The 25,571-nt window shown below is 42.4% G+C and overlaps 1 protein-coding gene across 1 annotated transcript in view; it reads right to left on the bottom strand.

Annotated features, from left to right (window-relative positions):
- Positions 1 to 2,603: 2,603 nt before the first annotated feature.
- ADGRG2 (adhesion G protein-coupled receptor G2) overlaps positions 2,604 to 25,571 on the bottom strand; it is an 84,025-nt gene continuing 61,057 nt past the window's right edge. The window contains exons 19-28 of the mRNA XM_028122583.2: positions 25,272 to 25,394; positions 24,563 to 24,608; positions 24,338 to 24,441; positions 23,136 to 23,257; positions 21,644 to 21,912; positions 18,163 to 18,262; positions 17,319 to 17,602; positions 14,584 to 14,685; positions 13,034 to 13,186; positions 2,604 to 2,788 (exon numbers count right to left, since the gene is read on the bottom strand). Coding sequence (XP_027978384.1) covers positions 2,604 to 2,788; positions 13,034 to 13,186; positions 14,584 to 14,685; positions 17,319 to 17,602; positions 18,163 to 18,262; positions 21,644 to 21,912; positions 23,136 to 23,257; positions 24,338 to 24,441; positions 24,563 to 24,608; positions 25,272 to 25,394 — 1,488 coding nt within the window. The remainder of the gene's footprint in view (positions 2,789 to 13,033; positions 13,187 to 14,583; positions 14,686 to 17,318; positions 17,603 to 18,162; positions 18,263 to 21,643; positions 21,913 to 23,135; positions 23,258 to 24,337; positions 24,442 to 24,562; positions 24,609 to 25,271; positions 25,395 to 25,571) is intronic.

Here is a 25,571-nt window from a genome sequence, read left to right as displayed (position 1 = left end):
TCTTCAAATACTGGTCACTGCTGTGATGCTCCTTGCCTCCTCATACTAGCACTTCTGTCTCCTTCAGTGGAGTCTCAGATTGTGAGACCAATTTTAAACTCAAAGAAGGATGCTTCTCAGGAACATTCTCTCTGTCCTGCCCCTTATGTGTGTGAAGTAAAGAAAAAAAAAAAAAGACAAGAGAATTTGGCTTAAGGACCACAACCCAGACACAAAACACAAAAGGGAAAATAAGGGGGCATGGACAGAATCTAAAGAACACTGGACACTGTGCATCCTTTGGTGTACACTTTGATTATATCATCTCCAGGAGATTTGGTCTGTGAGATCTCAGGTTATCTCACCACCTTCCTCATCAATTTAATCCTCAACGTCTTTGAGGCAGCTGAGCATCACAGGAGCGATTGCTCAAAGACTTGTTATAGAATCAAGGCCAGCTTCCCCCGTTTGTGGCTCCCCTATACTAATCAGCTCCCCAGAAATCCCTAACCCTGTCCTCACCTTCTTGAAATCCTACTGTTCAATGCTGTGGATGCAGAGACATGGACGGGGGGGATCCAAATCTGGGGCTGTGAAGGCCAATGGCAACATGTGTTAAGGAGGGAATCTTGAAAGCGTGAGGGGAAAATGAAGAAGAGACCTCAGAAACTGATCTCGTGGGGAAGAACCTTGCTCTAACCTCACAATCACTGTGTGTCCGCTATTTGCCAGAAGACGTTACCGTCACGTCCCTCGTAGCCCACTCACATGCCGCGTCGCCGGGGCAAGAGATCCCAGGCACCTTCCCTCAGTGAAAGCTTTCAAACTCAAAGGAATGAACTACAAATTTATTTTGGCGATCTTAACATTTTTGTCGATTTTAACGTAAATACAAGACAATTAAATAAATCAGAGAAGAAATCTTGCAAAGGCAAATCAGCACTCACAGAAGTGTATTACATTATTATTGTGGTTAGTCGGGGATACAACATTCACTTGAAATATATGCAAGGGAACCATAGTGAAAGATCTAACTACAGGGTTTTGCAAGGTTCCTAATCAGGACACACTTGAGGCTTTGCTCAGGCAGCTTAGCTATAGGCGGGAAGCAAGATAAACCCTCTATAACTAGGAGCAATCAGGGTTTGATACATATGGAAACAATAGCACTGCGGGACTGTTCACGTTCCCAACAGCTGCTCCCCCTTGTCACTATACATTCTTCAAGACTTGACACCTTTTAAAAAATAATTATAGCTCTGGCCGGGCCAGAGGGTACCACTCCTAACAACTAAAGTACTATGCAGTCGCCTTTTAAAGAAAAGCAATATAATTTTTTTTTCCTCATATACATCTCCTTCAAAAAGGAATCCTACTCTACTCCCCTTCTCTGAAAGGCTCTGGGGATTTGAGAAGCGGCAGTGTATGTATCTCCTCCACATTCACAATTTTCCTGATTACAGCTCCATCCTTCTCCATGGCCAAGGTACCAAGCTAAACATCTTGGTGCAGATTCCATTCCCTGGTGATTAGGGATGAGGTCAGGAGATGAGTGTTGGGATTGGGTGCCACAGATGGCTGTACTCGTGGTGCCCTGCACAAAAGTGCACCCAGGAGGATGAGTGGGGCTAAAATATGGCCCCCACTTTGTTTGACAAACCATGAGCCCTTGGAGCTGTGTCTGCCCAGTGGGGGCACCTTTCTCCAACTCGCTCCAAGGCACTATATGAGCTCATTGTGGCACTGTCTGCGTATACTTTTTCCAGTCTGGCTGGCACCATTATTTCTTGATTTCAGTGAAGCTTCTGTATTTCACATCCCATATAATCTCCAAAAGGAGCTGAACCAGCAAGGATTTTCTGAATTATCACATTAGACACAATAACACAACCACGATTCTACAAAGAAATTAATTTACACATTGTACCTCTGAAACAAATAATACATTATATGTTAAAAAAAAGAAGAAGATAGCAGGAGGGGAAGAATGAAGGGAGGAAATCGGAGGGGGAGACGGACCATGAGAGACTATGGACTCTCAGAAACAAACTGAGGGTTCTAGAGGGGAGGGGGGAGCACTGGGTGTTATACACCAACAATGAATCATGGAACACTACATCAAAAGCTAATGACGTAATGTATGGTGATTAACATAATAAAAAAATTTTTTAAAAAAGAAAATAAATACAAAAAAATGTAGAAGATATTTGACATGTGGGGCACTAGAATTTAGCTTATTTATAACAAAGGCATGCACAACTAAACTCACCAACAGGCTGAAGTCAACAGTTGCTTTATAGGACCTTATCATAGATGACTCAGCCTCTTTAAAATGTGGCTAGAAATGAACTACTTTGATTTTAAACAAGTCTTATTCTTACTGTGTTGTTTAAACCCAATCTTCTTTTAAAATGAGGGATAAAAAAAACAAACAGCAAATGTCTAAAAACCATGTATAACGTCTTGGGTTTCCTCTTCAATAACCATTGCCCTCAATTAGCATATGTTCCTCCAGAGGTTGCTGAGTATAAAATTAGTTGATTTTCATACATCTCACATTGTGTAAAAGGTAAAATTGGACATTTTCACTGTCAAGCATCATGCTTTGATTTTAGAAAAAGGAATCACATTTGCTCAATAAAGTGTAAGCTTCCCCGCTTTGAAGTCCTTCTGGGAGCGATACGGCCTTTACCATTGCACGAATCTTCTTTCTCGGTAAACATGTGCTGCTTCCCAGTGAAATCATGAAGGCACACATCTCCATTCTGAACACTGAAAGAAACACCATTCTTGTCTGTTGAAGCATTCCCTATATAAGGAAAAACAAAATTGGTATCATGAAGTATCCAGAGAAAGCAATTAAAAAATAAACACAGTTAAACATCACTTCATTCTGAAGTAGGCACGTGCAGTACGTGGGTTGGTTTTTTTTTTAATATAGTTATGATGTATTGTCATGTTTTACTTTTCGTTCCTTCCTTGAGGCCGCTCAAAGTAAACAACACAAACTGGAGAATGTGTCAGAAACCAGTTCTCTATGGCAATTTTTTTTTTTACTGAAACGGTCAAAACATGAAGCAAAGCAATATATTTGATATGAGAAGACCCATTCTGTGTAGTATGACCTAATATAATATTCTGGTCTCCCCCAAAAGGTTAAGGTTAACAGAGGTCCCCATATGTCCCCTTACCAGGTTCTTGGTTCCTTAAGATTCCTATAAAATAAAACCTTGTACCAGAGAAACCCAGAGCAACAACAGTCATGGCCAAGAAAAAAACCATCTCAGGTAGAGTAAACCGGCTCCTCTGACTAAATCAGGACAGGACTTGGTTCCCACGAGGAGACTACCAATTAATTACAACCTCAGAGTCCAAGCCAGGGTGCAGCTGGACGTTCTAGAGCCAATGTAGCTCGGACCTGGGCCTCCCACACCGCAAGCAGGCCCTCAACCGTGTGTGTGCAGGCAGTACGGAGCCACAGCTGCTCAGATCCTCTGGCAATTCGGCACCATCCTCCTGACCATTTTACTACTGGAAGACAATGTAGAAAGCCAAATAACAGGGTGCCTGGGTGGCACAGTCGGTTGAGTGAGCGACTCTTGTTTTCGGCTCAGGCCATGATCTCAGGGTCCTGAGATCGAGCCCTGCGTCAGACTCCACACTCAGTGCAGAGTCTGCTTGAGATTTTCCCTCCCTCTGGCTCTGTCCCTTCCACTTGAGCGCTTTTCCTCTCTCTAAAATAAATAAATAAATCTTAAAAAAAAAAAGCTGAATAATAAGCCCATTTTTTAGTTCATGCTATAATCCTAATAATGATTAACAGTATTGAGAACTTTATAAGTATTATCTCATTTACTATACTACACGTTGAGTGCTATTATTATCCCCATCTCACAGACGATGAAACTAAGGTTTCAGAAATCAAGTGCTTTGTACAAGGTTATGCAGCTCAGAATTGATGGAGTCAACATGTGATGTTTCTTTCAAACTGTGAGTTTAGTGGCCCCCCCCATGTACCGAGTGAGATGGCTGCTGGTGCCCAAGCTTCTAAAGCATAACCAAATATGTACCATTCACACAAATTACGTGATGGATATGGTCAACACAGCCCAAATAGGGCATGTGACCATCTGAGGCAGCTGTCCTGATTTAGACATTTTGGTGCAGGGACAATTTGACCTGGTATAATAAACCATTGAACTTCCAGCTTCTTTTTTGGAATTGCCCATCCCATATCTCATCCATTCCAGATCCTGGTGTGCGGCCTGAGGAGTCAGGGATGTCTATCTGATGAGCATGTTATGTGGTATTAAAAACTTGGCCGTTCCAGTGGCCTAAAATGGACCCCCCCCACCCTCACTGTTGGCCATCCAAAACAGCTGTGTCAAATCAGCTATGTCAAACAGCTGTGCAAAACGTATTGCTTCAGTCAAATCTGATTGCCCAAAGCATGGCAACACAGGCTAGGCAAGTGAGGCTTCATCTGTTGAGTTGTTTCTAGAATATGGAAAAACCTGGCTTTAAGAGCTCCAAACATTTCTGTCCAAGCCAACAGGCTTTTTGATATGTTGTGATTTTGAGGATTCATGATGGCTTACCTCACACCTCTGATTTCTCTGCTTTGAACTTGCTTTTTCACGCTAACTTATCAGCCAGTCTTGATCGCTACTGGCCCCACTCTCTTTACTTAACATTGAGTCATTCCCGACAGAGCCATTTGTCCTAGAACCCAGAGCTCTTACGCTGGCAACTGCGGTAAGGAGCTAAGGCCAGATGGTAGGTGTTTTTCATCTTCTACAGCAATGGTTCTCAGTGAAGGGGAGGTGGGTGATTTTACCCTTTAGGGGACATTTCACAATGTCCCAAGACATTTTTGGTTGTCACAACTGGGGGTGAGTGGGTGGGTGCTGCTGGTATCGGGTGGGTGGAAACTAGGGATGTTGCTAAACGTCCCCAACTGCACAGGACAGCCCCCCCCCCAAACAAAGAGTTACCTAGCTCCAAATGTCAATTGTGCCGAAGTTGAGAAACCTCAATTTAGAGGCATTCCATTGTATTTTTAAATTCTATATAAACCAGCAGGACCTCCCATCTTTAGGTTGGAAAACTGACAGGTATATCAACTTTCTCACATATGTATTTGAATTCATCATGAAAACAATTAATATCCTAAAATGATGAATAAAGGCAAATTCTCCAGGGAAGGAGAAAGTATACGAGTAGAAATAGAAGTTTTGATGAAAATGCAAAAGATGTTTTAAGAAGCCAAAGAAGAGGGGCGGAGCAAGATGGCAGAGGAATAGGAGACCTGGATTTCGTCTGGTCTCAGGAATTCAGCTGAATAGGGATCAAACCATTCTGAACACCTACGAACTCAACAGGAGATCGAAGATAAGAATAGTAACAATACTCTGAACAGAAAAGCGACCACTTTCTGGAAGGTAGGACGTGCGGAGAAGTGAATCCGAGGCGATATTCGGGAGGATAGACGGCGGGGGAGGGAGCCTCCGTCGGCCGCTTCTGGCAAGTGATAGAGCCGCGGAGCACAAAATCGGAACTTTTAGAAGCCGGCTCCGCTGAGGGACGTCGCTCCAGTGGCTAAGCGGGGGGTGGAACCCTCGCGGGACAGTGTGGTCTCAGGACCCTCGGGGTCACAGAAAGACCGGGGGTGCCTGAGTGCGGCAGAGCTCCCAGGGATCGGAGCGGGGAAGCCGGCTGCAGAGACGGAGCCGAGGCGTGGGCTCTCGCTCGGGGTGGCCATAAACTGCGATCAGTGCCACACAGTCGGGCCACTGCTCCTCCAGCAGGGACCCAACAAGTGGCAGAGCCAGGGAGACTCCCCTTCCTCCCCTGGGAGGAGCGGCGCGAAAGCGCACCGCAGGGATCTGCTGGGTTTGGAGACTCCACACGGGGTCGGGTGCCAGAGATAGAAACGCTCGGTCACAGGCCGGGAGAGCACGGAGTGCGGCCGGAGACCGGGGAGACGAGAGGGACTGCTTTTCTCTGGGGGCACACTGAGGAGCGGGTCCCCCAGCTCTCAGCTCCTCCGGGCGGAGGTTGGGAGGCCACCATTTTCACCCTGGTCCTCCAAAGCTGTACCGAGAGCTTGCAGGGAACAAAACCTCCTGAGAGCAAACCCGAGCAGATTGCTTAGCCCGGACCGACAGGGGCGGGGCAATTTCGCCTCCGGCAAAGACATTTGGAAACCACGGCAACAGGCCCCTCCCCCAGAAGATCAGCGCGAACAGCCAGCAAGCCAAGACCAAGTTTACCGATCAAGGAGAATGGGAGAACTCCAGCGCTAGGGGAATACTGCACATAGAATTTATGGCTTTTTTACCATAATTCATTAGTTTTTCAGAGTTTATTTTTTAACTGTTTTTTTTGAATTTTTCTTTTTCCCTTTTTCAAACAACATCAATCCCTTTTTTAAAAAAATCATTTTTTATTTTTCATTTTTAGAGTCATATTTTTATCCCTTCATAGTAGTTACCCTTATTTTTGGCATATATATATGTAAGTTGTTCTCTCTTTAAAATTTTGAGATACAATTTCTTCTAACAGATCAAAATATACCCTAAATCACTAATGTATGGCTTTGTTCTAGTCTCCTGCCTGATCACATTCTCTCCCTTTTTTTTCTTTTTTCTTTTTCTTTTTAAATCTTCTTTCTTTTTAAAAACAACTTATCAATTCCTTTTATAAAATCTTTTATAATTTTCATCTTTACAGTCATCTGCCATCCCTTCATTGTATCAACCCTTATTTTGTACATATATAACTCTTTCTTCCTTTAAAATTGTAGCAGACACTTTCTTCTAACGGACCAAAATATGCCCAAAAGCTAGTGTGTGGCACTGATCTATGCACTAGCCTGATCATATTTGATCATATTCTGTTTTTTTTGTTTTGTTCTGTTCTGTTTTTGTTTGTTTTTATCTTTTTCTTTTTCCTTTTTTTTTTTTTTCTCTTCTTTCCCTTTCTTGTCCCCTGGTTTCAGGTCTTTTCTGATTTGTATAGAGGATATTTGCTGGAGACATTGTTAACCTGTTAGCATTCTGTTCTCTCATTCATCTGTTCTCCTCTGGACAAAATGACAAGATGAAAAAAATCACCTCAGCAAAAAGAACAAGAGGTAGTACCGTCTGCCAGGGACCTACTCAATACTGACATTAGTACGATGTCAGACCTAGAGTTCAAAATCATGACTTTAAAGATACTAGCTGGGCTTGAAAAAAGTGTGGAAGTTATTAGAGAAACCCTTTCTGGAGAAATAAAAGAACTAAAATCTAACCAAGTCGAAATCAAAAAGGCTATTAATGAGGTGTAATCAAAAATGGGGGCACTAACTGCTAGGATAAATGAGGCAGAAGAGAGAATCAGCGATATAGAAGACCAAATGATGGAAAATAAAGAGGCTGAGGAAAAGCGATAAACAACTACAGGATCACGAGGGCAGAATTCGAGAGATAAGCGATACGATAAGACGAAACATTAGAATAATTGGGATCCCAGAAGAAGAAGAAAGAGAGAGAGGGGCAGAAGGTATACTGGAGCAAATAATAGCAGAGAACTTCCCTAATGTGGGGAAGGAAACAGGCATCAAAATCCGGGAGGCACAGAGAACCCCTCTCAAAATCAATAAAAATAGGTCAACACCCCGACATCTAATAGTAAAACTTACGAGTCTCAGAGACAAAGAGAAATTCCTGAAAGCAGCTCGGGAGAAGAGATATGTAACCTACAATGGTAGAAACATTAGATTGGCAACAGACCTATCCACAGAGACCTGGCAGGCCAGAAAGGACTGGCATGATATCTTCAGAGCACTAAACGAGAAAAATATGCAGCCAAGAATACTATATCCAGCTAGGCTATCATTGAAAATAGAAGGAGAGAGAAAAAGCTTCCAGGACAAACAAAAACTAAAGGAATTTGCAAACACAAAACCAGCCCTACAAGAAATATTTAAAGAGGTCCTCTAAGCAAAAAGAGAGCCTAAAAGCAGCATAGATCAGAAAGGAACACAGACAATATACAGTCACAGTCACCTTACAGGCAATACAATGGCACTAAATTCATACCTTTCAATAGTTACCCTGAATGTAAATGGGCTCAATGCCCCAATCAAAAGACACAGGCTATCAGATTGGATTAAAAAACAAGACCCTTGGGCGCCTGGGTGGCTCAGTTGGTTAAAAAACAAGACCCATCCATATGCTGTCTGCAAGAGACTCATTTTAGACCCAAAGACACCCCCAGATTGAAAGTGAGGGGGTGGAAAACCATTTACCATGCTAATGGACACCAAAAGAAAGCTGGGGTGGCAATCCTTATATCAGACAAATTAGATTTGAAAACAAAGACTGTAATAAGAGATGAAGAAGGACACTATATCCTACTTAAAGGGTCTATCCAACAAGAAGATCTAACAACTGTAAATATCTATGCCCCTAACGTGGGAGCAGCCAGTTATATAAGGCAATTAATAACAAAAGCAAAGAAACACATTGACAACAATACAATAATAGTGGGGGACTTTAACACCACCCTCACTGAAATGGACAGATCATCTAAGCAAAAGATCAACAAGGAAATAAAGACTTTAAATGAAACACTGGACCAAATGGACTTTACAGGCATATTCAGAACATTCCATCCCAAAGCAATGAAATACACATTCTTCTCTAGTGCCCATGGAACATTCTCCAGAATTGATCACATCCTAGGTCACAAATCAGGTCTCAACCCGTACCCAAAGATTGGGATCATTCCCGGCATATTTTCAGACCACAGTGCTTTGAAACTAGAACTCAATCACAAGAGGAAAGTCGGAAAGAACTCAAATACATGGAGGCTAAAGAGCATCCTACTAAAGAATGAATGGGTCAACCAGGAAATTAAAGAAGAATTAAAAAAATTCATGGAAACCAATGAAAATGAAAACACAACTGTTCAAAATCTTTGGGATACAGCAAAGGCAGTCCTGAGAGGAAAGTATATAGCAATACAAGCTTTTCTCAAGAAACAAGAAAGGTCTCAAATACACAACCTAACCCTACACCTAAAGGAGCTGGAGAAAGAACAGCAAATAAAGCCTAAACCCAGCAGGAGAAGAGAAATAATAAAGATCAGAGCAGAAATCAATGAAATAGAAACCAAAAGAACAGTAGAACAGATCAACGAAACTAGGAGCTGGTTCTTTGAAGGAATTAACAAGATTGATAAACCCCTGGCCAGACTGATCAAAAAGAAAAGAGAAATGACCCAAATCAACAAAATCATGAATGAAAGAGGAGAGATCACAACCAACACCAAAGAAATACAAACAATTCTAAGAACATATTATGAGCAACTCTATGCCAGCAAATTAGATAACCTGGAAGAAATGGGTGCATTCCTAGAGATGTATCAACTGCCAAAATTGAACCAGGAAGAATTAGAAAACCTGAACAGACCTATAACCACTAAGGAAATGGAAGCAGTCATCAAAAATCTCCCAACAAACAAAGCCCAGGGCCGGATGGCTTCCCAGGGGAATTCTATCAGACATTTAAAGAAGAATTAACACCTATTCTCCTGAAACTGTTCCAAAAAATAGAAATGGAAGGAAAACTTCCAAACTCATTTTATGAGGCCACCATTACCTTGATCCCAAAACCAGACAAAGACCCCATCAAAAAGGACAATTACAGACCAATATCCTTGATGAACATGGATGCAAAAATTCTCACCAAAATACTAGCCAACAGGATCCAACAGTACATTAAAAGGATTATTCACCATGACCAAGTGGGATTTATCCCGGGGCTGCAAGCCTGGTTCAACATCCGCAAATCAATCAACGTGATACAATACATTAACAAAAGAAAAAAAGAATCATATGATCCTCTCAATAGATGCAGAAAAAGCATTTGACAAAGTACAGCATCCTTTCTTGATCAAAACTCTTCAGAGTATAGGGATAGAGGGTACATACCTCAATATCATAAAAGCCATCTATGTGAAAAACCTACAGCGAATATCATTCTCAATGGGGAAAAGCTGAGAGCTTTTCCCCTAAGGTCAGGAATGCGGCAGGGATGTCCACTCTCACCACTGCTATTCAACATAGTATTAGAAGTCCTAGCCACAGCAATCAGACACCAAAAAGAAATCAAAGGCATCCAAATCGGCAAAGAGGAAGTCAAACTCTCACTCTTTGCAGATGATATGATACTGTATGTGGAAAACTCAAAAGACTCCACCCCAAAACTGCTAGAACTCATACAGGAATTCAGTAAAGTAGCAGGATATAAAATCAATGCCCAGAAATCAGTGGCATTCCTATACACCAACAACAAGACAGAAGAGAGACAAATCAAGGAGTCGATCCCATTCACAATTGCACCCAAAACCATAAGATACCTAGGAATAAATTTAACCAAAGAGGCAAAGGATCTGTACTCAGAAAACTATAAAATACTCATGAAAGAAACTGAAGAAGACACAAAGAAATGGAAAAACGTTCCATGCTCATGGATTGGAAGAACAAACATTGTGAAGATGTCAGTGCTACCTAGAGCAATCTACACATTCAATACAATCCCGATCAAAATACCATCCACCTTTTTCAAAGACATGGAACAAATAATCCTAAAATTTGTATGGAACCAGAAGAGACCCTGAATAGCCAGAGGAATCTTGAAAAAGAAAAGCAAAGCTGGAGGCATCACAATTCCGGACTTCTAGCTCTATTACAAAGCTGTCATCATCAAGACAGTATGGTACTGGCACAAAAACAGACACATAGATCAATGGAACAGACTAGAGAGCCCAGAAATGGACCCTCAACTCTATGGTCAACTCATCTTTGACAAAGCAGGAAAGAATGTCCAATGGAAAAAAAGACAGTCTCTTCAACAAATGGTGTTGGGAAAATTGGACAGCCACATGCAGAAGAATGAGACTGGACCATTTCCTTACACCACACACAAAAACAGACTCCAAATGGTTGAAAGACCTCAACGTGAGACAGGAGTCCATCCAAATCCTAAAGGAGAACACAGGCAGCAACCTCTTCGACCTCAGCCACAGCAACTTCTTCCTAGAAACATCGCCAAAGGCAAGGGAAGCCAGGGCAAAAATGAACTATTGGGATTTCATCAAGATAAAAAGCTTTTGCACAGCAAAAGAAACAGTCCACAAAACCAAAAGACAACCGACAGAATGGGAGAAAATACTTGCAAATGACATATCCGATAAAGGGCTAGTATCCAAAATCTATAAAGAACTTATCAAACTCAACACTCAAAGAACAAATAATCCAATCAAGAAATGGGCAGAAGACATGAACAGACATTTTTCCAAAGAAGACATCCAAATGGCCAACAGGCACATGAAAAAGTGCTCCACATCGCTCGGCATCAGGGAAATCCAAATCAAAACCTCCATGAGATACCACCTCACACCCGTCAGAATGGCTAAAATTAACAAGTCAGGAAACGACAGATGTTGGCGGGGATGCGGAGAAAGGGGAACCCTCCTACACTGTTGGTGGGAGTGCAAGCTGGTGCAGCCACTCTGGAAAACAGTATGGAGGTTCCTCAAACAGTTGATAATAGAGCTACCCTACGATCCAGCAATTGCACTACTGGGTATTTACCACAAAGATACAAATGTAGGGATCCGAAGGGGTACGTGCACCCCAATGTTTATAGCAGCAATGTCCACAATAGCCAAACTGTGGAAAGAGCCAAGATGTCCATCGACAGATGAATGGATAAAGAAGAGGTGGTATATATACACAATGGAATATTACGCAGCCATCCAAAGGAATGAGATCTTGCCATTTGCAATGACGTGGATGGAACTGGAGGGTGTTATGCTGAGTGAAATAAGTCAATCAGAGAAAGACATGTATCCTATGACCTCACTGATAAGAGGAATTCTTAATCTCAGGAAACAAACTGAGGGTTGCTGGAGTGGTGGGGGGTGGGAGGGATGGGGTGGCTGGGTGATAGACATTGGGGAGGGTATGTGCTATGGTGAGCACTGTGAATTGTACAAGACTGATGAATCACGGATCTGTACTTCTGAAACAAATAATGCAATATATGTTAAGAAAAAAAAAAGAAGAAGATAGCAGGAGGGGAAGAATGAAGGGGAGTAAGTCGGAGGGGGAGACGGACCATTAGAGACGATGGACTCTGAAAAACAAACTGAGGGTTCTAGAGGGGAGGGGGGTGGGGGGATGGGTTAGCCTGGTGATGGGTATCAAAGAGGGCACATTCTGCGTGGAGCACTGGGTGTTATGCACAAACAATGAATCATGGAACACTACATCAAAAACTAATGATGTAATGTATGATGATTAACATAACAATAAAAAATTATTAAAAAAAAAGAAGCCAAAGAAGAATGAAATACATAAGCTTTTATGAATAATGGACAGCCAAGTGTATGAAAGAAAGAAAATGTAATGGAAGTTTTAGGTAGAAATGTCAGAATTAGTATAAGGAGGCGTTGCAGCAATAATCTGTTCATATATTGGTGACATATATGGTCACCAGTATGGGCCACAATTCATCTTGGCAGTATTTGACATTAATGGGGACCTGGGCACTGCCACAAGGCAGCCATGCTGTGGAAAAGAATGAACAAACATGACAAGCAAAAAATAGGAAGGTTTAAAAGTGTTGAAAATATGTATGATTATAGATGTACTAAAAAAAATCGATATGGTCTTAACTATTTTTGGAACAGCTTACACAGCGGGGGCACAGCACTGAGTCTTTGGGCAGTCCTTAAATCAGGATTTGCAACATGAAACATTTTAGGTCATCATTAAGTCCCATCATAAAAAACTAAACCTTAAAAAAAAAGTTCTTCTGGTATTTGCTCTAAATTGAATACACGTGGATTAATAAACTTCCTCTACCATAAGGGAGCCACATTTTGATCCACTAGTCATATGTACTTTTTCTCTTTGCTTAGCAAAAATGCCATTAAAGGATAAAAGTACTTTAATAAAACACATACTAGCTTGAGAAATACTATGTTGAGGGATACGTACCGTTCCCGCTCGCAAGGCCTGAGCCATCGTTATTCACCAGCAGCGTGGTGGAGTGCGTGGAGTTACTGTTTGACTGTAAGGAATTTGAAGAGCTGGACACTCCTTGGTTTACAGTCTGCTTCTTTAAACCATTAGTAGCAGTTTTACTCCAGTCTACAGCAGAATAAGCATTTCAGAAAAACAGGGCGGAATGTTTGAAGCTCAAATGCAAGAGACAGATCACAGTGGAACTCGTTCTAGCAACTGATCTCACTTCCAGATTCCACTTCTTACAAAGAAGTCACACATTTCACAAGTTGGTGTGATAAAATGTATTTTCATTTAAGACTATATACCTTTATCCTTTAAACGACCACCTGGTTAAAAGTAACCTATATGCTCTTGGACTAAAGGCCACACTCATTTGATTGTGTCTAAAGATAACCACTGAATTAGGCAGTACTCCAGAACCAAGGATTGTCTTAACAAGAACACAAGATGGGGCGCCCGGGTGGCTCAGTCGGTTAAGCATCTGTCTTCGGCTCAGGTCATGATCTCAGGGTCCTGGGATCAAGTTCCACATTGAGCCCCATATCAGACTCCTGGCTGGCTCAGCGGGGAGTCTGCTTCTCCCTCTCCCTCTCCCCCTGCTTGTGTGCTCTTTCTCTAAGTGAATAAATAAAATCTTAACAACAACAACAAAATAACACAACTGTGTTGTGACAGGTGGCTCTTAAATGACTTAAAATGACAACTATATGTACTGCTATTTTCTGAGTGCAGATCTTGTGCACACAGGTCTCTGCCATACTGCAAAGGTGGTATTCGTGGGCGATATTCATGTAAAAGGAACTTATGTTTTCAAACAGTACTTCAGTTTTCTTATTTTCTTGAAAAGGAGCCATTTGCTCTGCAAAGCGGCAGGGCACGCCTGAAAAGAACTTCAAAATAACCAAAGGTATGCTAAAGCTTATATACAACGTCTAGCCCACTAACAAATTAAGCAATGGACAACCAGGACCTGTGGAAAAAAGGTTGAGCCAAGGCTTTTTTTTTAATAAGAAAATAATATGCTTTATTAAAGAATTATAGAATTTTTTAATGTTTTTATTTTAAGTCAAGTTTACATATAGTGTACTATTAGTTTCAGGTGTGCACTATAGTGACTTAGCACTTCCACACGTGCTGAGTGCTCATCACGACACGTGCCCTCCGGAGTCCCCATCACCTGTTTCACCCCTCCCCCCAGCCCCCAGGTTGAGCCAAGGCTTAACAAGTTATGAAGGTAAATATGAAAAATTACCTCGGACAAATGGAAAACCTGGGCTCAAAAGGAAAAATTGCACTCTTGTTTCATTTAAGAAGCAATGAGCCCGTTAATCCTATTGTTCACGAAGTTCCCAGATCATGAGCAATTATTTTTTAATTCACTAGGGTTTTTCCCCCTAATGTTCACAACTGAGATCCGTTCACTGATTTCCAGATCTTACAGCCCTTCGGCATTGATTGCTTTAGATCTTAACTTATGTCTTTTCCCCAAGAGTTAAGAGGAGAAAAAGGTCAATCTTTACCAGAATTTTCAGCCAGCCGTAACTTTCCACAACAAAGATACCGCCTCCATTGCTTTCTGACGTTCTCTTTAGCTACACAGTAAAAGATGAATATGAAAAATCCTACGGAGGAAAAAAAAAAAAACCGGTAACATAATTCCAAACTGAGACCTGAATGTCATGAGCTTCCTTTGCCCAAAAGATAAAAATCTTTGGCAGCTCTAGGCAATGTGAAATTTTACAAATGGGGGGGAAAAAAAAGTCCAAAGTCCTAAGAAAGTCTGCTATTGAAAGGCACCCTGAAGGGACTCTCTTTGTAAGATAAAATATACCTATGAGAGGAACGATAACTCCCTGTTTCCAAAATTAAACTGTCTCTCCTCTCACATCCCACCCTCGGCGTGCCCTATCTTTGGAAGCACAAGCCATCCACTCTACTCAGGTTGCCAGCTCAGACCTCGGCTCCTACTTCCTCACCCTTCCATATTTATGATGCATCTTCATGTTCAGTCAAGTGCCACATCCTCCTCGGTCTCAAATCCCTGGCTCCTCCTCTCCAGCCCATGGCAGAGTCCCTTGCCTGGGCTCTTCCCTCTTCCTCCCAAGCCTGGTGCCCCACAGTGATGTCCTTGTCTGCACTCCAGTCTCCCTCTACTCTGTTCAAGGAAATTCTCCACTGGTGTCCTGGCCACAAAGAAAGCAACACTACAGACCTGAAGAGGGACTCGGGTTCTGCCTCCCACCCACCTTCTTCCTGGTCCTGCAGGCACGGGGCTCCACGCTGCTACCATGCCTCAAGGCTTTTGCCAGTAAATATTTGCTGAATGAATGGGCGACTTCTGAATTCTCCCTCTCCTGAAACCCCAGTCGGTCTTTAAAATCTTCCTTTTAAGTATCAGGTTTGCTTCTAGTACAGTACACGTGCCCATCCTAAAACTTGCCATCTTGACTACTGCACACCTTGGTTTATCTGCTACCCTTGGGCAACTCCCCTTGGTTGCACAAGAGGAGAAACAGCATGTATGAGAGACGATCAAAATGGGCCTAAGTCCCAACTCAGAACCTACACACAGCTTTCCTTTAATCAACCCCAAAGCCAGTGATTTAGGCATTAGTTCCCTTTTGTAAATGAAACAATGCATTCCTTTCATCTATTCATTTTCTAATGAGAAGACATTCTGGGGGAAATGAAGACAGAGGCAGGTTCAGTTTCCATATTAAATATATGAGGTTAGGTACCCTGCTTTCATGTTTGTGATTAGTGTGATGTGGGCATATTTTTTGCTCTTTTAGCATGCCGTTAACACAAATAAAACTTTTCTATTTAATACTATGTGGTGTAACACCTGGATATACCAATTCAGGAGCTGGTACATTGTAAGTTAAAATTAACAGGGGCACCTGGGTGGCTCAGTCGACTCTTGGTTTTGTCTCAGGTCTTGATCTCAGGATCCTGTGATCGAACCCCACATCGGGCTCCACTTCTCTCCTCCCTCTCCCTCCCCCTTCCTCTCTCTCTCAAGTAATAAAGAAATAAATGTCTAAAGATATAAAATCCTTTAGGGCGCCTGGGTGGCTCAGTTGGTTAAGCGACTGCCTTCGGCTCAGGTCATGATCCTGGAGTCCCGGGATGGAGTCCTGCATTGGGCTCCCTGCTCAGCAGGGAGTCTGCTTCTCCCTCTGACCCTCTTCCCTCTCGTGCTCTCTCTCATTCTCTCTCTCAAATAAATAAATAAAATCTTTAAAAAAAAAGACATAAAATCCTTTAAAAAAATCTAACAAACTATCTAACCAACAAGTATATTAACTGGCTTCCTCCAAATAAGAACGGATAGCTAAATTAGGCATTTGAATTCAATCTCAGGTTGGGATTTCTTTGAAAACCAGCAAAATAATCTACTGCCTGACAGAACTACGGGAGGACGCTATGGGAGCTAAAAGCAACAGGAAGGAAAAGATGAAAACAGGCAGATGAGAATGAATTAAAAGGCATCCCACAGCCAATTTGGAATAAAAGGAAACCAAGGGACAAGAATTAATCATCATTGTTACATAAACCTATTAGCCTGCTTAGCATTTAATGCTAAAGTACTTCCATTAAAAATTAATTACAGCTGACAAGTCTTTTATAACGCTGATCTGAAAGAGTTAGTAGTTTGCTTTTCTGAACACGACAACCTGATGGGTTGGGAAATGTGTGCAGCTGGGCTTCAGGAACAAATGGAAAGCCGTGAAGAGCTCACACAGAGCCTGCCCCTTTCCCGCCGGGGTGGCCCAGCACAGCAACTTCTCAGGAAGAGCCACTGGGCCGGGCTGTGGCCACTTGGCTCTGTCTATTGACTTCCCATTTCTCATTGTCTTCACTCAAACAGACCTAGAATGTGGGCGTGGCCAGACGTCACCTGGACATGTACAATCATGTGCACTTTGCTGTTTGCATGTTCTACCTCCATAAAGAGATTAAAAACAAAAACGAAAAAAAGGGCAAGGAACCAAGTGAAGGAAGAGTGATTCCCATAAGCGAGTTCTTGGCAGGTTGGCAGGTTCCCCTCAATATGTTCTCTCCGAGGAGACACTATGGAGGAGGAAAAAAGTACCTGTTTCTTCCAAGGATCTCCAAGCCCCCTTTTTCAAAGATGAATCTGTTTTTCAACAAGTAAGTGTTAAGCTACGAAATAAGCCACTTCACAGATACTTTTTAGAGATTTTTAGTTCGACTGGGATCATTCATGCGTAATTAGTGCTATAGAGCTTACCTTGTAAGGTGTTAAAAATTGAGAAGAGATACATGAAAGTGACGTTAACTGGTCCCCAGGCAAAGAAGGCAAAGCCCCAAGTAATGCCCAGTAAAAACGTAAGGCCGGCAACGCTCCTGAGGTCTTGAATACTGGTTTTCCGCTGGGCTCCCAGTTGTTTCTTCTTTTTAATTCGACAGAGCTGAACCAGGACCACAATGAACATGCTGACGTTCAGCAAAAATATCAAACAGAAATATCCCACAACTGTAATATAGAATACAGCATTGCTGTTGATCCAGCAACTGGAATTTGGGGGGAAAAACAATGGGAAACATATTACAGTGCTGAAATATGGTTCACAATGATATAATGAATCTAAATCATTTTACCGAAACATCTCCTAAAAGTACAAGAGGAAAAAAAAAGATAAAACCAGCTGTTTGACAACAACCACTTAAAGCTCGAAGGAAAAAAAAAACCCTAAGAGTTTATTTTAGGACAGTTGGTGATAAGTATTTAAAAACTACTCTTTTGAAAACATTGCAGATTTTTACCCCTTTAAATCCTAGTAACTCTATCCATGAGTCTATACTAATATAATGTAGCTGGTATTTCATTTTTATCAGAGGCTTAGAAAAGTATTTTCAAAATACTTCCAATTCGTTTTTTTAATACTTAAATAGTAGCATGGCATTTCCAACTGGCTTATCTCATCACATACATAACTGTGAAGACTGCCGTAAATGTGACTGGATTTTATTAGGATGAGCGTCAGAGTCGATACTCTGATTACATACTCCACTTTCTTGGAGAATTCAGTTTTCCAGTTCACTTAACATTCCCTCAGGGGCTTTGTACTCACAAGTCGTCGGGTGAGCCATTGGGGAATTTCCCGTAGGACCCAAGGCCATAGTTATTCGGGGATATAGCCAGGACAATGGTCACGACCCCAGCTGGTAGCCCTGGAAGATGGGAAACGTCAGTCACACGGAGTTCTGATAACCAAGGTGGTAAGAAGAAAGACTAGAGATCACGTTCTAGTTTCTTCTGGTAGCAGACTGCTGAGTTGTTCACCAAACCCTGTTTCTCTTTCTCCTTGGCACAAGGCTGGACCTCTCCCAGCCTGCTTTGGGGCTGTGGGTGGCCACATAACTAGGTCTTGGTCAATGGCATATGGAGAGAAGTGATTTGCTCTACCTCTACGCTTGTCCCATAAAAACTTCCTATATGAGATCCTCCACTCTTTCTTCTCCCAAATTTAGGGCAATTTTGGAAGCCCTGTCTTGAGGCAGAGCTTCCCACCGCTTGGATCCTGAATAACCACAAGACCACAGACCTCTCCAGTCCTGCTAACTGGACTGTGTGTGAGAAATTATCTTCTCTGGAGTTTTTTCTTTGTCAACTACAGCAGCTACAGTTACCCTTAACTTATACACATCTGGAATGTAATTTTGAGGCTCAGGTGGCAGGCAAAGTGAAGGACTCTAAAATGTAAACCAAATAATCAGCATAGTAGGGTTATCAGCAACTCCTGGCAAATCTTTCATTATGAACCCCAAATCCTCCACTGATTAGCTGGAACCCATCAATGGATTGAGCAGCAGACCTGGTTGATCTGGGGGGGTGCTGACTGCCACTATACTGGCTCTTTCAAGGGCCTACTGGCACTTCCACTAAGAAGCAGCACAATGAGAAGGCTCTTCCCAGCTTAAGATGGTGTTTGGCTGGGAAGGAGTCCCTCTCACTCCCCATCCCGTCACCCCTCACCCCACTCCATGCGGACAGCTCACACTCTGTGCACAAAGACCAGCCTGACATCCAGTCTCAAGTCTCTGGTAAATAAAAAACAATTCCAGCGCCTGGGTGGCTCAGTCGTTAAGCGTCTGCCTTCGGCTCAGGTCATGATCTCAGGGTCCTGCTCCCTGCTCGACAGGAAGCCTGCTTCTCACTCTCCCAGTCTCCCTGCTTGTGTTCCTGCTCTTGCTCTCTCTCTCTATGTCAAATAAATAAATAAAATCTTTAAAAAATAAATAGATAAATAAATAAAACAATTCCTCCTCACAGGCTGGGATGCCTGGTACAATCTAACATAATATTTCATTTAATTCTTTTATATTTGTACCTTACAGAGACACTAACATATGATGATTTCCTAAGTGAAACACTTTTCTAAAAATAAAACACTGGGGTTGTGGAGCCTATCCAGGGCAGAGAATGTGACCTTTTGGTATTCCACAAAGAGAGAATCCATGCTCGGTGTCAGAAGCAGTGATTTATTTTTCTAGGAAGAAGTGACTCATCTCTCTGGAAAGGTGTTCCGTTATTATTGACAGAGATATAATGACAGGTGGGGTGACAAGTGTGGTAAAGGGTCTGCAGTACTGTTGTGTAGGGAATATCTGAAGGAATATTTAGCCTGAAAAAGAGCAGAGGGAGGGATGGTGGCTGTAATTCAGTGGAAAGGATACGCACGAGAAATTAGAAAGCCAGGCTGGGCTGTTCTCAAATTGTGTGAATTGGGTAAATCATGTCATCGCTTCGAGCTGCCTTCTTTACCTAGTGTTAGCAGTAACTGCCTGTGCTAACCTCACCAGCTTATCTTTCGTGGGCTTTACTTGTGTGAAAATACATGGAAGAACAGGGCATTTTTCATAATGTTATATAGTACTTGTAGATTATGTGAAGGGCTCTTTTGGCAGAGGAGTGTCAGCTTATTTTTTTTTTAAGATTTTTATTTATTTATTTATTTGACAGAGACACAGCGAGAGAGGGAACACAAGCAGGGGGAGTGGGAGAGGGAGAAGCAGGCTCCCCGCTGAGCAGAGAGCCCGATGTGGGGCTCGATCCCAGGATCCTGAGATCATGACCTGAGCAGAAGGCAGACGCTTAACGACTGAGCCACCCAGGCGCCCCGAGGTGTCAGCTTATTATTGTTTTGCCTTAGAAAGCAAAAACGAGACCACTGGGCAAGTGCCACCAGAGAGCCAAGTGAACTTAATGGGAAATCAGAGCTGTAGGGCTTTACAAAATGGTTATTGGCTGCCTTGTAAGGTATTAAAAACAAGACAACAGACCTAAAATTGAGTCACTTATGGTAAGCCGCAGGTCATGAAACTGAGACTTGACTTAATTACAATTTCAGCTCTCTCGGAAATGGAATCTTAAACCAGTCAATCAGGAATCACATTATTAGCACTAGTTAAGTAATCTGCCTGGTAAGACACCTCTGTCATCCCCTAAAGGAGAGTAACCTTGCAATAACGAACTCACTTTTTTGCCTAGAATAACTTGCTTATTCCTGTTCCCTTCTGCCTATCAACGTCTTTCGTTTTGTACAGCTCCTTTCTATCTGCTAGATTGGATGCTGCCGATTCATGAATCCCTGAATAGAGCCAATAAGATCTTTAAAATTTAGTCAGTTGAATTTTGTTTTTTTAACAAAGATAATGAGCTCCCTAATAATAGAAGTGTTCAAGCAGAGGTTAGATTACCTTTAGTCAAAGCTAAGTCCAGTCAGGTTGATGAGGCCCCTACATTTGGTGGAGAGCAGAATGCAGGAACCTTCAAGATATGTGCGGTGTCTAAGACTTTGTGACCCACCACCAACAGGTGGCATGATCTGAAAATTGTGTCAGTGCGGCTATGAAGTTACATCAGGTCTCACCTGGTATGTTCATCTCACTCTGTCCTTTTGAGCACAGTGTCGTACATGTGTGTCATATCTGGGAGATCTAGAACAGAGTGAGGCTAGCTAGGAGGCCAGGGACAGAGAGCTTGACCTCATTATCACGAAGCTCACTTTCTTCAATTTTTTGAGCACCTTCTGTGTGCCAGCCCTAACTCTAGTTACTGGAAATACAGACAGTATTCATAGCCCTAACCTCAAAGAGTTTTATGTCCATAACCAATATACAGGTATTCTAGAAAGAGACTGGACAAGGTTGAGGCACCTGGGTGGCCAGGCTGTGAAGCGTCCAACTCTTGGTTTCGGCTCAGGTCATGATCTCAGGGTTAAGAGATCAAGCCCTACGTCGGGTTCTGCATTCAGCAGGGAGTCTGCTTAAGATTCTCTCTCCCTCTCCCTCTGCCCACCCCTCTAAAACAAATAAATCTTAAAATAAGAGAGAGAGAGAGAGAGAGAGAGAGAGAGAGAGAGAGAGAGAGAGACTGGACAGGCAGGCAGTCCTTTTGGGCAGGCAGTGCAGTTAAGGACAACATAGCTGTTTTAGAAACCTGCCAAGTATGACCTGCTTTATCATCGTCTCTACTTGATAAAAAACCAAACTAGAGGAGTAAAAGCTTTGGAGAAAGCCCAGGCCATGTGCAAGCAAAATTATACATACCCCAACCAACAATGCAGAATTTAAGGATGTATTTCCGGATATAAGTATTAAACACTTTCACAAGGGCCAGGTACATATGGAATGCTTCCAGGCCCATCCATGTGAATGAGACCAAGAGAAAATAATGCAGAAATACAGCCACCGAGATGCAGAGGCCTCGCATGTCATACAGAGCTATCCACGAGTCCAGGAGGAATACCAGGTTCAGCAGGAGCAGAGCTGCACACAGCTGGATGAGGATTTTGGAAGGATAATCCCTCCGAATCTTTCTAAAAGGAAAGGACAAGAAAAGAAATAGCATCCCATTCTGACAACCCTTATGTGAACATATGTATGAAATTTATGTGTATTCTTTGGTAAATGTCTATATGCATCAATTTCTTCTGTGTGTGTATGTGCCAGGGGTAGGGGTGGGGGCAGGCATTGAAAATCAACAACCATAACAACAACAAGGGAAAAATCAAAACAGAATATCATCTGTCATAACAATATGGAAAATCTGTATTTGCATTTATGTGGAATCTTTTACGTGTTGATGGCTGACCCGACCTTTTAAATAATTTGTAGTGGAATCTACTGAGCACCCACCTTCCTTTCTCCCAAGCAACTTCGAGAAGCATTGCTGTTGCTTCTCATACAATGGGCTCCTACATTCAGATCTTCAAAACCTAGCTAGATCCCCTATTATGTTATTAGTTAAAATGAGATCATGGAAAGAAGAGTGTAAACTACAGCTAAATGAAACAGGCAGAGGAAATTAGAGCTAATTGATGACATGTGCATGTCTGTGTGTGAAATTAGACCTGGTGAAATCATTCTGAGTAATGGCTGGCCTGATGGTAATTTAGTCTCATTAATCATATTTCCAAAGGTCCACTAGAAGATCTGTAGTTACAGCTGGACCCTAAGTTTGGCACTGCAAGTAAATTTGTGCATTTCCTGAGCAGTGTCCAAAATCTAAATCCCAGAACTTACATAATGTTTGATTTAGTTAATGCAATAAAAGTGCCTATTTTTTTTTCCAACAGAATTTGTTGGAATTCGGCCCCCCCACCCCAAAGTGACCAAAGGGACATTCCAAATAATAGCATCTCCTTCATGGCTTACTTGTGTTTGACCAGTGTAACTTAGAAACTTAATAAATTGAACATAGCTCTTATGCTGTACGTGAAGCTATGGTCTGTATCAGATTATAAGCTCTTGAGTTTCAAGGTCTGCATCCATCTTTCATTTCACGCTTAATGTTGGCTAGGTAGCAGGCACCATTCTAGGGTAAAAAGATGACCAAGACACAACCCCTGCCCTCAGTAAGTGTGCAAACTAGTAGAAGGAAGTGAGTATTTTAACCAAAAAGTCCCACAAAGTTTTGCATATAGGTGACACCATTAGATGTTATACAGGATAAGGCAGGCCAACGAGCACACGTAATACATTTTGGCAGTGGAGGTGAGTACTGCATCCTGTAATCCAAGTTTCCAGTGTGGATACTCACTCAAAGGCTAAGTAGGTTACCAGAGTAACTGACAGAAAAATTGATGAAAGCCCACAACCAATATATGTGATAAACGTCAGAGCCATCATCTGAGAAGGTGGCAAGGATGTTCGAGATAGGTCCTGGAAAATAAAATACTGCTTTCAAGATCAAATATTTTAAAGAAATAAAAGAGCTATGGTTTACATTTATTGAGTGTTCTAAGTGCCCATCCATAGTTCATTCAACAAACCTACAAGGTAGACACAATTATTATCATCAAGTAAAAACAATGAACCTGAGGCCCAGAGAGGTTAAATAATTTGCCCAAGGTCACACAAGTATGAAATGGAGAAGCCAGGACCCAAATTCTGGTCTGGCTGCCTCCAAAGCCCGTGTACATGATCAGTACAGATGGTTTCATTCTGCTTCTTGTCTCTAACAGAGCAGCCATCCGATGACCAGCCTCCTCTGCCACCTGTTGGTATTGGGCCGTGGCATTACGATACACTGGACGTGCACCGGGCTAGGAGCCTAAAGACCTGAATTTGGCTTCAGGCCCTTATACTTCTTAGTTCTGTGACTGTGGACAATGGCCTAACAAATGAGTCTTAATTCTAACTTCTTAAAATGAGAGTAACAGCACCCCATTCCACCTATCTTGTAGGACTGTTGGAGAAATTAAACATAATAACTTATGACAAGAGCATTTTATGAAAATTTTAAAGTACGGGGCACCTGGGTGGCTCAGTTGGTTGGGTGACTGCCTTCGGCTCAGGTCATGATCCTGGAGTCCTAGCATCGAGTCCCGCATCGGCTCCCTGCTCAGCAGGGGGTCTGCTTCTCCCTCTGCCCCTCCCCCACCTCCTACTCATTCTCTGTCTCTCTCAAATAAATAAAATCTTAAAAAAAGAGAGAAGATTTTAAAGGGCAATGCAAACTGAACAACTGTTCTTACCCATTTTAATCTGAATTCCCTAGGCCCTGCTATTTAAAAGAGGGAAACTTGCATATAAAAATAGACTGGGGAAAAAAAAACTTCCACGTTCAAGTATTATCTTCCAAGTGCATTTGCTCATTGGAAGAGTAATTTCATTGGTCTATAACTTTGCCACAATATCCTACCTGCTGATCAAAGTCATCCATCATATTAGACATCATGGTGTGACGCCCAGCTACCCCTCAGACCCAGAATCTAAAGCCATATAGCGTGGGGTTATTACCAGTAGGACGCCAAAGCTCGTAAGGTGGCTGCACGTACAGATGGTTTGATTCTGCTTCCTGTCTTTAACAGAGCAGCCATCCGATGACCAGCCTCCTCTGTCACCTGTTGGTATTTGGAAGAGTATCTGTCCAATCAGCAAGGCCGTGGTCTCAATGATTGCCACTTCCTCCCCTGTCCCCGCCCCTGCCCACTCAAGACTGAAATAGGTACGACTGGAACCTACCATTTCTGCCCAAGTCCCAAAATACACATCTCACGGTTAAGTCATCCTGCAGTGGAAAGGTAAGTGACAAATAATCAATTTACGGAACTGAAAAAACTAAAAAGCAATTGAAAAAAAAAATATATGAAATTGTTCATTTCAGAATCTCGTTCTTGATATTTGGAGAATTCTTATTTTATTCTAGTCCCTAGAAGCAAGTGAGTCTCATATAGGTCAGCACTTCTTAGACTTAGCAGTTGTGCAAAGGAATGACCTTGAGGCCTTCCTTGCTAAAACACACATTCAGATTCTAGGGGTCAGCATGGGGCCTCAAAGTGGGCATTTCTCGCAAGATCCCAGGTGATGCTGAAGGTACAAGTCTGCAGACCAGACTTTGAGTAGTATGGTCATAGATAATGCTCAACCTGAACTGAAATGAGAGATGTTTTCTCTTTGGGGGTGAGAATCAGACCTGTAGCCACAGATCTAAATGCACTAAAATTGGGCAATTGATAGTAGCTGGCTTTTGCGCTGCACCTTCTTGGAAATGAAGTGGTCAGTGCTTAGGCATGCTAAAACCCAACAGAGTGACCCTATGATCCTAGCCTCACACACTGCCTTAACCGAGTTTGAGGTTCTGCTGGATCTCCTTCTTTCAGGTCAAGTCTGACAGACGTGGTTTGCGCAAGCGTTATCTGGTCCATGAAGAGACCAGACAGACCTCTCGCACCTGGCTTGGCTTGACGTGCTTTAAGGTAACCGTCACGTTTCTTGTCAAGTTCTTGACAGTCAGATTTGCCACACTGGATGATATGACGTAGCTGATCAGAGAGAGGTTCTCCAGGAAAGGGTCCTAGCACACCAAAAAATCAACAAGATGGATTTTAGAGCTGAACGGGACCCTAAAGAACAGTAAGTCCACACCGGTGATTTTATAATCTAGGTGAGAAATTGAGGGTCAGGGATTGAAGTGACTTTCCCAAGGCCCACAGTTAGAAACAGAGCCTGCTCCACTATACCCATGTGCTCT

Source organism: Eumetopias jubatus, unplaced genomic scaffold (genome assembly GCF_037043125.1).
Source record: "Eumetopias jubatus isolate StellerSeaLion01/CBP00866 unplaced genomic scaffold, mEumJub1_p1.0 scaffold_11, whole genome shotgun sequence".
In the NCBI taxonomy this organism is placed as follows: Eukaryota; Metazoa; Chordata; class Mammalia; order Carnivora; family Otariidae; genus Eumetopias; species Eumetopias jubatus.
This window is presented reverse-complemented; position numbering and strand designations above follow the sequence as displayed.